Source organism: Lethenteron reissneri, chromosome 41, assembly GCF_015708825.2.
Source record: "Lethenteron reissneri isolate LAM-NWPU_2019-01 chromosome 41, ASM1570882v1, whole genome shotgun sequence".
Classification (NCBI taxonomy): Eukaryota; Metazoa; Chordata; class Hyperoartia; order Petromyzontiformes; family Petromyzontidae; genus Lethenteron; species Lethenteron reissneri.
In genome coordinates this window covers 6,355,076-6,367,253 of record NC_083819.1, presented here as the reverse complement: position 1 = coordinate 6,367,253, position 12,178 = coordinate 6,355,076, and the positions used below count along the sequence as shown (strand labels likewise).

The 12,178-nt window shown below is 50.5% G+C and overlaps 1 protein-coding gene across 3 annotated transcripts; it reads right to left on the bottom strand.

Moving 5' to 3' along the window:
- Nucleotides 1-618: 618 nt before the first annotated feature.
- LOC133352719 (G-protein coupled receptor 4-like) lies at nt 619-11,109 on the bottom strand. Of its 3 annotated transcripts, none has more exons than XM_061568542.1 (2): nt 10,877-11,109; nt 619-5,072 (listed from the first exon to the last, which is right to left on the bottom strand). In XM_061568542.1, the coding sequence occupies exon 2, from the start codon at nt 5,049-5,051 to the stop codon at nt 3,981-3,983; it is 1,071 nt and encodes a 356-aa protein (XP_061424526.1). In that variant the 5' UTR covers nt 5,052-5,072; nt 10,877-11,109; the 3' UTR covers nt 619-3,980. The 3 variants fall into 3 exon arrangements, with proteins under 3 accessions (XP_061424526.1, XP_061424524.1, XP_061424525.1); XM_061568540.1 differs by lacking the exon at nt 10,877-11,109 and adding an exon at nt 5,415-6,036; XM_061568541.1 differs by having other exon boundaries at nt 620-5,072; nt 10,716-11,109.
- Between the last annotated feature and the right edge of the window lie 1,069 nt (nt 11,110-12,178).

Below are 12,178 nucleotides of genomic sequence, written 5' to 3'. Positions count from 1 at the left end.
CTACGTCGTGCGCGCATTTGTTCCGACTATCGCTGTAAAAGGGCGACTTCATCGCAAGCACGTACAGAGACGCAGCCACCCCCCACCACCCCGCACTTGGCCCCGTATAGCCTCGACAGACTTCTGGGGCAAGGGCTGTTGGCGAACAGCGTCTGTCAAGGTTGACAACGGCACAAGGAGAGGGTGGATGGCCAGCCCCACGTCCGGTCGCCTTTGTCTTCCCAGTGGCGATGTTTACACACCACCGCGCCAGGTGCTCATTTGTGGCCGAGTCGACCTAGGAGAGGTCCGGGACCGGCTCAGATATTCGTCCCCGACGCTGACCGTGCGCGGGGGATCGATCTCGGGTCGCCACGTCCGCTCGTACTCCGCTCACGCCCAACGCCCAACGCCCAAGAAACGCGTAAACCGAAACGCCTCGAGCGAGATTCAGTTCACAATTTACAACCGGACGTGCGAGGCAGCAACACGCAGTGCAGTGGCGGAGGCACGCGGTGCACAGTCGCAGCAACAACGATTGCAGAAACAACCCACAGCGATGAACCCAATAAGCACCCCCCCCTCCCCACTACGTGTTTTGCCCCCCCCCCTCTCTCCATTTACGTTCTGTGGTTCCGTGAAGAGCGCGCGACGCCTTGTAACCTTGCAGCGGCGTGTTGGTACTCTCCCGCGTTGTCGGACCACCTGGCCACCAGCGCAGGGCAGGCGCGGGGGGGGGGGGGCTGTGAGAACGAGAGGTTTCCGGCTATGCGGTAAGTGGCCTGTGGCCCTGACCACAAAACAAAAGAACAAAAAAAACCCCCGCGGGCATCATAGCGGTGTTGGTGGCGGTGCTGCGAGACCAACGCTGTGGCTGTGAAATCCCCAAGAGATGCCCCTGGAACTCAGACTGGTGGACTCACTTTAAATCGACTATTAAACCGGTTTTTTTTTATTCTACCAGGCAGTAACGTCCACTGAGCTACTTTATAGCTCTTTTTCAGAGGTGGCCTCGCTATCACAAATGATTAGTAAGTGGCTTATCATCGTGTGGAAATTCATAGCAGCCAAATGCTCTTAAAAGCACGATGTTGATTCTAAATGTGGAGGGGAAAACCGGAGGGCCCGGAAAAATATCCACGCGACCACGGGGAGAGAGAGAGAGAACGCAAACTCCAAATAGGCAGCAGCAGGCGTCATGCTCGGAATCGAACCCACTATCGCCTGCATACCAGGCGAGGTAACCCGCGTGGATGGTGTCATATTGTTCACGAAGCCACTCAATAATCAATCATAGTCGTTGTCATCATCATCATCAGCAGCAGCTCTGATTGATCCACTGAAGGCCTGCCCAAGCCCTTGCCAATCTGGGATGAGAGTTTCACAGGGGAGCGTGTTGCTGATCGATCTTCGTTGGGTGTGTTGTCCTGAGAACCGCCAACAGTCGTCGCCACAGTTGTACGCACACGACTTCCGTAGGTCAAGTCAACATTCATTTCTACAATTGTCTTTGGTTTTTGTTGCAATCTTACAATTTATTTTATGAACAAGATGTATAAACGTTGAACACGCCGGAGATAAAATTGCAATGTTTGCAGCTCAATTCACGTAACTAACTTAAACATCGATTTGAAGCTTTCGTGACTGCAGGAATCCCGTACTCTTTGGTTCTTTCGGTAAAGTCACGAAGGTAGAAAATAAAATAAATCACGACGTTGGCCGCAACACAAGCGTCCGTAATCAGGTGGGAAAGCACGGTCTGCTTTCGGTAAAGTCACCAACGTGACTTTACCGAAAGAACCAAAGAGTATAACTTAAACATCATACAAACCTAAAGCTTCCGAGGTTGTCTGACCAGCGTGGAAGAAGAGTAGTCCAAAAACACCCTCTTGGGAGAATCTCTCTTGGTAAGGGTGCACAGCAGCCCTGCAATCGCCTTTCTCGCGGCACTGTCGGCAGAAGAGGCCCTCACTCGAGAGAGGGAGAGAGGGAGGGGGGGGGGGGTCCTCCTGCCGACGGTGGCGCGAACAGAGGGATTCGTACACAAGTCACGTGCCGACGGACCAGGGACAGCCTTCGTCTTCCCAAGCGGGTGACAATGACGCACCCGCACCATGGCGCTCACTCGAGGCTGAGTCGACCTAGGCGGGAGAGGCGCAGCGCCGGTTCAGATGAATCGCCAGCGGTGTGGGCCGTGAGCTGGAATCGAACTCGCTCCACGAGACCCGGAGCTGATTTTTCACTCGGCAGGCGAAGCAGCTGACATATATCACAATCATGGCATCTACTTTGCCAGTACCAACATATGATAATAGGTTTGTCCCATTTTTTTTGGCAACAAAACAGGTGTTGAGATGTTAAAACACCAAACTGAAACCTTTTACAAGGGACCACAATGCTTGTGGTCAGAATGCAAACCCAAAAAAATACTCTGATAACATATGCAAGGACAATGCATATATTATCAGAGTATTTTTTGTTTTTTTTTGTTTGCATTCTGGCCACAAGCATTGTGGTTAATGCAGACATGATTCCTCGAAAAAGGTTTCAGTTTGGTGTTTTAACATCTTAACACAGCTGTTTTGTTGCCAAAAAAGGGGAAAACCCATCATCATATATCACAATGCCATCGCTCCTTCCAATTTCCTTTCACGTGGGGACCAACACGCAGTGAAGTCCGTGGCAACCACTTGTAAAGGGCGTGGCTATCAAGTGAATGCGCTCTTTCAATTACAAAAACATATAAACGGGTGCCTACGAACGGTGGATGAGCTACTTTCGATGGTGCCGATGCTTGCTCCGGCCCTTGATAGGCTAACTCTCAGTTTTGGTCAAGAACGTAGTAAAATTATTAGCTCAATCGACAAATTAAAGAATAAAAAAAAATATGTACAAAATACTGAACACAGTAAGAACGCGAGCAAAGCGGTTCACATCGGCCCAAGATGATGAGAAACCTTTCTCGCAAACGTTGTAAGATGGTGACACCTCTTCGTAAGCGGTGCATGGAGATAACATCATTTAAAAAGATTCATCTATCCACAAGTTCATCCGGAACGCGATAATACTGGTTAACAAAAAAAAATTTGGCCTGGACTTTTGCAGCTGTTTTAGACTAATTTCAGGGTGCTGATTCCAAATCTGATCTCAGATTTGCTCTATGACATCTCATTTTTATGCTATCGGCATACCCCATTTTCATTGATTTTACCCGAAATTAACTCCGTCACTTATGATTGCAAGTTGTTGCGAGTCAGTGACTGCTTTAGTGTTAAAATATGGTGATGTATTTTTAGGATAGTGTGTTTATAAAATCATTTTATGTAGATATCCACATTTATTTAATATTTTTCTTTTGCAGTTTTTATTGAAAATGAAATATTTGATATCTAAAAAAACTGATGTGATAGACAAAAACTGATACCAGATTTGGAATCAGCACCCCTAAATTACCTTATAACCGTCGGAATACCTTATGCCAGAAAAAGTGTGTTGACCAGTGTTATCGGCGTCACGCGGCACGAGATCCGACGATTCGGAACGCTCGCAGAGGAGCAGCGGGGCAACCGCCTCGCGCGAGAGAGCGGTGCGCGAGGATGAATTCAAATTTATCGTGGTGTGTGGAGGGCGGGGGGGTGGGCACGTGTGAAGGAAAAATATCGAAGGGGGTGAGAAGGAGGACACGAGCACATGGCTTGTCACTCCCGGCCTCCTCCTCCCCCCACTCACCACTGCACAAAACAATTTGTGGAGGGGGGGGTCATGTGGTCACGTGGTGTTCTCTCCTGCTTTGTAAAAAAAACCTAGTTTTATATTCCGTGTTGGCACCGATTAACTCGTCGACGTTGCGTGCCGTACTGTTTGCGATCGGCAGCCTGCCGATGGCATCCCGCACCGAGCCGCCGTGTGCGCTTGGAAGCGGTAACGACCGTGACGTTACCCGTCGACGTTCGCGCAACCCGCCCGGCTGCTGCCACGACACCACCGCTACGGCGCCGAGGCTACAGCACCGTCGTGGTGGCGGAGCCCTGGTTCAGGGACGTCTTGAACAGCGGAACCCTCGAGTTGCGCACGGTGCCGGTACCCGTGGTGGCCGACTGTCGCCGCAGGGGCTCCTGCGGCCACCTGCCGCAGGAGGCGGCGCGCAGGCAGGCCCGCAGCGGCGCCACGGCCTTGCGCAGGTCCTCGCGGAAGTTCTCCGACACGAAGATGTTGAGGATGGGGTCGAGCGCGCTGTTGAGGCAGGTGAGCGCGAAGGCGACGCGGTACGCCTTGCGCACCTTGATCTCGAAGTCGCAGCTGCAGCCCTCCGTCACGTCGCTGGCGATGGCCCGCACCAGCAGCAGCACGTGGTACGGAAGGAAGGAGACGACGAAGATGGTGATGATGACGACCACGAGGCAGATGATCTTGCGCTTGCGCCGGCGCTCGACGGAGGCGCAGCGGTGCACCGTGCGGATGATGTAGCCGTAGCAGCCGACGGTGATGACGAAGGGCAGCAGGAAGGCGACGAACACACGGAAGTAGGAGAGCTGCGCTACCCAGCGCTCCATCGGGTAACGCTCGTAGCAGAGCGAGCGGCTGTGGCTGTCCTTGAAGAGCTGCGGGTGCAACAGCAGCGGCAAGTTGGTGACGAGCATGAGGATCCAGACGACGGCGCAGACGCCCCACGCGGTGCGCATCCGCCGCAGGCCGAGCGAGTGCAGCGGGTAGACGACGGCGAGGAATCGGTCGAGGGCGATGCACGACAGGAAGATAATGGTGCTGTAGTTGTTGGTGTAGAAGAAGAACCCCACCGCCTTGCAGGCCCCCTCGCCGTACGTCCACGACTCCTCGTTGGAGGTGTACGCGATCCACACGGGCAGCGTGGCGAGGTACAGCACGTCGGAGATGCACAGGTTGAGGAGGTAGACGCCCAGCACGTTCTTCTGCTTGACGTAGAGGCGCACCAGGAAGGCGGCCACGACGTTGCCCATGATGCCGACGATGAAGACGATGGAGTAGATGACGGGGAACATCACCGTGCCGAAGTCGGGCGGGATGACGCAGCTCACCTCCTTGCAGGTGGCCATCGTGAAGGAGGCTGCAGCTGCCTGCGAAGGTGGGGGGTGGGAGCGGCGGGGTCAAAAGGTCAAAGCGATCTTCCGCCAAGATTGGACTTTCGAGGTCAGTGCTCGTCTCGTGTTTACGGCCGCCCGAGGCTTGTACACATCTTATCGACCACCGCCTCCCCCCCCCCCGATGGAGCGATGATGGGCTGAGTCAACCCACCAGTTAGCCACTCGCTCTCCTGCCGTGAGCCGCCATGACCGGTTATGATCGGTCGCGTCGCGTACTCACGAGGATGATCTGTCTCGTACTCACGGCGATCGGTCGCGTACTCACGAGGATGATCTGTCGCGTACGCACGAGGATCGGTCGCGTCGCATACTCACGGCGATCGGTCGCGTCGTATCGGAGCCGGGGACAGACGCTCCGTCGCCACCGCTACCGCCACCACCACCACCAACAGCCACAGCCACCATGGCAGCCTTCAGTGTGCTTCTTATAAAGTGAAGAGACTTATCACGGCAATCTAGCATCGCTTGCCAACTCCGAATGGAAAGCACCCAAAAGCAATGGGGGACCCTCATGGTGACGATCGTTGCTTAAATTCTCACCGAACATTCTGTTTCGCAGGTCGACCAGAGTAGGTGGCGTCTGGCTCGCAGCCACAGTATAATAATAATAGGGGTTTTCCCCCTTTTTCTGGCAACAAAACTGAAACCTTTTAACAAAGATTAATGTCTGCATTAACCACAATACTTGCAGTCAAAATGCAAACAAAAAACACACACCATGATAATATATGCATTGTTCTTGAAACTTATTAATTAAAGAAAGCCATCCCTTGGTGTGGACCAATCAGTTTTAAGGACAATGCATATATTATCAGAGTGTGTTTTTTGTTTTCCATTTAGACTACAAGTATTGTGGTTAATGCAGACATGAATCCTTGTTAATAGTTTTCAGTTTTATTTCGATTTAAAGTTTTCGTGACTGCAGGGATTCATCTTCTTGGTTCTTTCGGTAAAGTCACGTAGAAGGGAAATAAAAAAATAATAAAAATTAAACAAATAAAATACAATTCTCACGACGTTTCTGACAGACCTGTTCTTCACCTGAGGACGGCTGCTTGCGTTGTGGCCAAAACGTCGTGAGAATTGTATTTTATTATGTTTTATTATTATTTTATTATTTCCCTTCTACGTGACTTTACCGAAAGAACCAAGAAGAAGTTTTCAGTTTTGTTGCCAGAAAAAAGTGGAAAAACCCCTATTATTATATTTTGGTACTGGCAAAGGAGGTCTAATGATGTAATTGCGGGTATATTGAATGTCGTGGTTTGTGCCAGGTCCCTGGCCTGCACAAACCCGGCTGAACCCTCGTTATGGGTGCAGTGGATCACGGGGGCCTGGGCGGCTAAGGTACGGTATAAGTCGAAACGGCTCTTGGGTGAGATATTAATAATCCTCGTCAATCCGCCGCTGGATGAAGGCGCTCCTCCTGATCGCGGTCGGTCGTGGTGGATTGTTTGACCGGCACTACGCAGCGCTGCTCGCCACGTGGCGTACCACGTGGCTTTGGAGCAGGCGGCTCGCACAATGGGGAGAACTGATGAGGCCAGAGAGTCGCGTTGGTAATCACGGAATCCGATGAGCTAGGAAGCTTTTTATCGCAGATGATGTCCAGTCGGGGTGGGTCAGCGCGTAACAACGACAAACTATTACCAAAAAAAACGACAGAAGCGCGAAATAGAGAGAAGTTAAACAAGTTACGATCAATAAATGAATCACAACAAAGTATATGCGGTTGATCATCGATTATCCGCCGTGCTTCCAACATTATCCCGGGCCGATCCGGCGAAACCGCTCCAAAGGCTGTCACCAGTCCGGCGATCGGCACCGCGCGCGTGACTAAAAAAAGTAGCTACGCTTGATTTGAGTGTCAAATATTATGTACGGTACGTGATACACTACATAAAACAACTTCAACAATGCAAATACTGCACTTAAATACATTTTTCATGACTAATAACTACCGGAATAAAACCAGAAAAAATGCAGTGCGATCCGGTAAAAAGTTCACGTGATTCGGCATCAGCCCGGTGATCGTGAAACACGTGGTTCTGCTGAAACACACATCACCCCATGCAGAGTCTTCGAGGTTGGAGTGGTAAGTACGGTACAGTAAACACGTCAACTTTTTACAGTAGGATATTTCATTTCTTGGTTCTTTCGGTTAAGTCAAGTAGAAGGGAAATAATAAAATTATAAAAATAAAACATAATAAAACGCAACTCTCACGACGTTTCGGCCACAACGCAAGCAGCCGTCCTCAGGTGAAGAACAGGGCTGTCGGAAAGACGCTGCGTTGTGGCCGAAACGTCGTGAGAATTTTATTTTATGCCATTCGAACGCTGTCTTTCCGACGGCTCTGTTCTTCACCTGAGGACGGCTGCTTGGGTTGTGGCCGAAACGTCGTGAGAATTGTATTTTATTATGTTTTATTTTTATTATTATTATTTCTAGTTAGATTTTTGTTGCTATTTCTTTTATGCCTGATGATGATTGCTTGTGTTGCAATCGAAACGTCGTAATATGTTATTTTAATTTATTATTTTATTTTTAGACGTGACTTAACCGAAAAGAACCAAAGAATAACTCTTACGCTTTAGGGAAATTGCATTAATTCAGGACACTAGCTTTAAAGGGAACCACATTCTTGATCGTGTTTCTTTCTGGCCTCGAGGAGGAGGAGGAGGGGGGGACCACGCCTTTTGTTGGCTCGGCGCACACACCGCCGACGCAGCGCCGTCGAGACAAACACACTTGTGTGCAGTTGTCTGGACAAACGCAGATAAACCTGCACGCAAGCGATAGGATAGAAAAGTGGCATTTCTTGGAAATGCGCACGCACGTTCCAAGGACAATAAAACAGCCACGTCGCGCAGCGTTAGCTTAGTTAATGTTCGTAACGTTACATTTGAGTCATAGCCTTAGTCTAAGCCTGCAGAATATCACGACGACCGCCGCTGCCGCTGACAATATTCCCGTGCCAGATCCGATCATCGGGGTCGCTCCCCTTCGGAATGACTCAAGCCGTCAGTGTCCTCGGGCAGAGGCCATTCCAGTCCGCTGCTTTGGACGCGTTCCGTGCCGGGTTTTTGTTGTTCTCCCTTTGCAGGGCTCCTCCAAATAACCTTGCCGAATGACATCGGCCTGCCCTCTTTAGTTTCAGACGCGTTACTCTCGCCCTTTTGGTTGGGTGTAGCCGTAGACATCCGCCACGTTTGGCGATCGACATGCAGCCGTGGTCACCGTGAAACTCGTGAATAATTAAAGGAAGAGAAAACAGCGCGCTTGACGAACGTGGCTAATTCAACGAACACGACCACCCATGACTCGCACGTTCAATTTGTGCACCCCAAACGCTGGTTTGATGTTCACGCAGGGTACGGTTTTAATCCATAATGCAGTTTTTTTGGGTTAAATCGCGTGAATATAAATGTGTCGTTTAAACCGCCACCACCCGATGCAGCCAATTAGTAAAGTTTGTCACTTAAAAAAAAGAGCCAGTTCGTTAAGAGTTCAGCTCACCGGTGTGCTGGAGAGTAAATCCACAATATTAACCATCGCTTTTACGGGTTTAAGGTTCGGCATTTGGCCCAGGTCAGGCGCTGGGCGAGCCAAGGCACGTGTTTTGTGTGCCGTGTTTTTTTTTACTCCCATCGAATTCTTGCCATTCGCTGAATACCTTTTGCGCCAAGATCCCTCCGACAGATATCTCTCCAGCGGACGGACGACACCGCGTGCCAAAGTCAGAGGTGAATATGGCCATGTTTTCTTGCTCTTCGTACGAGAGAAACCTGGTTTCCTGGTAACTTGTCTATATACTGTACCAGGTGGGACGTTTTCTGGCGCACACTAGAGATCCGTTCCATTTGCTGGATCAGGACCTTCAGAGTCACGCCTGCCTGTGCGGACCCTGAGCGATATTTCACCATTCTTGACCAAGCTGGCCAGCGCGAGGTCCAGCCAAGGTTTGCGTAGCGCAGAAGGACGGTGCACGAAATGTATGTCACCGCACTGCCCTTTTGCTCCCCATACACGCGAGCATAGGCCAGCGAGACACCTGCGTGGCAAGCTGTGCGTGGTGATCACCCTTCCAAAAGGCTATCCAGGCTCAGCTCCTGCTTAGCTTCGCACTTGTAACGAATTCGGGCGCACTGCACGTGAGTTGGCGATAGGCGTCTCGTATGTAAATGGACAGTGTGTGTGTCTGTACATCTAGGAGAGGGTATTCAGCTACTGGATAAACAAAGCACATGGTTCATATTCTTAGGTTTTTTCGGATAAAGTCACGTAGGTAAGATTAATAATCTAGCTGTGACTTTACCGAAAAAACCTAAGAGTATGAATCCTTGCAGTCACGAAAGCTTCAAATCAAGAATCTAACGCTATTCTTGCGCGGGTGAAATAAAAGGTTGAAATTTGTCACAGTATGTACATGCTGACGTCGATAAGTGGGTGGAACATGATGAACCCGGCGACCCACGTTCGTCATATTTTGTGTGTTGCGGTTGCACGTGACTTAAGAGCTGCATGGCTCACAGGGCCATACCGAATAAATGAAAAACTTGAAAGAAAAAAAACTTGACTGCAGCCCCCACGGCGAACATCGGTGGCGTCCAGCGATAATCTGAACCGCTCCTGGAGGGGTCACCCCCCCCCCCCCCATTATTCACACACCCGCACTGACCAGCGTGGTGAAGTATGGTCAAACGAGCCCCTTGGCCCGACATGGCGTGGGCGGATCGAGTCATTCATCCAGGAGTGGATTGGCAAAGGACTGCATCTTTTAATATTATATATGCCCAAACGGTACTCGAACGCGCAAATATTATATATAATATGTATACTCATAATGATTAAAAATATATATATGTACCCCATATTTGTGCGGAAATGTGCCCGGTGCCAATAAAGTTTAACAAACCTGGCCACAAAAAAAGCGATAAGATCCCCTGTATCGCTTCGAACACGCCGTGTAGCGAGCGAGGAAGTGGGTGGCCAGCACCGCGCTCGGCCGCCTTTGTCTCCCCAGTGCTGATGTTTAATACTCATTTAAGGCTGAGTCGACCTCGGGAGGGGCATAACAGGTTCAGATATTCGTCAACGATGTTGCCCGTGAGCGGGAATCGCACTCGGGTCACCGGGTTCATACCGCAGTGCGTTAACCACAGCACCAAAGATAAAGACAAAGATCCCCCGTATAGCCTGTAACAGACTGTTGGGGCAAGTACTGTTAGCGAGCACCTATGAAGGCCAGAACGGCACACGAGGGGTGGGTGGCCAGCACCACGCCCGGCCGCTTTTGTCTCCCTAGCGCCAATGTTTACACACCGCTACACCAGGTACTCATTTGAGACTGAGTCGACCTAGGGGAGGCTCAGGCCTAGTTCAGATAATCGTCACTCCTGTTGGCCGTGACTCGAACTCGTGACGCCAGATTTGTAGCGCAGCGCGCTAACCACTAGACAACCCACTGCACCCCCCCCCCCCCCACACACATCCACACAAACCGACCCGATTAGAAGCCGCGCTCGCAATGTTTCTGCTTGGATATTGTACGTGGAACAAACACACAAGGGCGTCTCATAATCCGACGTGTACCACACTCGTGCAATACGTTACCCAAAAAGTGAGTTGCTGCAAGACGACAACTCTGGAGTTATCCTCGAAGCAGCGTCGTTCGCTCTCTACTAAGTCGTTTCGAGTCGCCGGATGAAGGAACGATCATCCCCCCTCCCCACCCCAATCGCGCCCCTCTCCACACCGCGCACCGAGGAGGTCACCTCGTCCGTGTCTGAACTCAGCTCCTCCAAAGAAAAAGACCTTGCGACTGAGCCAATCAACTGCTGCTGCTGCTGTTGCTGATTTCCGTCGAAGATGAATTCTCGTGCCAAGAGTTCCCCATTCAACGCTCTGTCCGCCACACGGCTCCCCCGCCTCTCCCTGCCTCGTCCTGCTGCCTGCAGCGAGGGCAGGACGCGAGCACGCGCGCTCTCCGTGTGTCCACGAGCTCAGGATCTCGTGCCGTGTGTGTGCGTTCGTGTGTGTGTGTGCGGGGTAAATAAAGTAACGTGTGGTGGCTGGGTTCTCTCTCTCTCTCACTCACTACCCACCCCCACACTCCTCTTACACTTTCTTGGCCAATCCTTTGGTGTGCCCCGCCACCCACCCACCATCTCTGTCTCTCACCGGCAGCTCTTTTTTTTATTACAACATTTTATTGACCGTGCCTTGTTGTCTGTGTGCGTGCTTTCAAATCTTTGACGTTTAATATCTTCGGATCTACGAAGCCTAACGCGCTGACATTTTCTACACAGACTCGTCTCGCATAACAATTAAAGATTTCATTTTTAAAAAATTAACCCGTAAAAACAATGTTTTTCACTATAAATCCTTTATATGCGTGGCGGCTAGAGTCCTCTCGTCCTCTGGCTTGAGATGGCTGCCACCTATGGGCCAGACGATTGCCTGCCACCATTAAGCAATTGGTAATGAAAAAAAAATTCCTAAAGAGTGTAAAATTTAGGAAAAAAATTTTCACGAAAATAAATTGTCACGCACAACGAGTCTGTGTGCAAATGTCAGCTCGATTGGATCACGGGAAGTGGGTTAAAAACGACCGAAAGATTTGCACGGTCGTAAGCGCGCAAGCAAGCAAGCAAGTGAACTTAATATAAAGGATTTAAAAAAACCGGTCCAGGTCCCAACGATCTTGCGCCTTTTCGTGTTTTCGACTTGTTCTTTTTGTTATTACTGTTGACACTTTCCAGCCAAGGTTTGGCCGCTGGCGCGCGTGTTAAGTCGCTTTGATAATTCGTGCTTGGGCAGCACCGATGCCCACGCAGTAGCTCGGGAGTGAAAGGGGTTAATTCAATAGCCGTGTCCGGTCTGTCAGTCCCAACAATACGAACGGGATTCATATTCTTACACGCACCTTTACATCATCCGCACCTAGTTTACACAACAAAGGCTCATTCCTAACAGCGTGCTTCAGCCGCACCGAACCTCACAAAAATAATATTCAGGGCCTACCTTGGCTCCTCCCACCCTCAACCAGTATATATATACAAGGACTGTTTTCTTGG

Excerpts from the sequence above, each read along its gene's own strand:
- LOC133352719 (XM_061568540.1), bottom strand. The coding sequence starts at position 5,612 with ATGAGGGTCCCCCATTGCTTTTGGGTGCTTTCCATTCGGAGTTGGCAA. Across the intron at positions 5,073-5,414 it reads ATACGACGCGACCGATCGCC|GCAGCTGCAGCCTCCTTCAC; the intron begins GTGAGTATGCGA and ends CCACCTTCGCAG.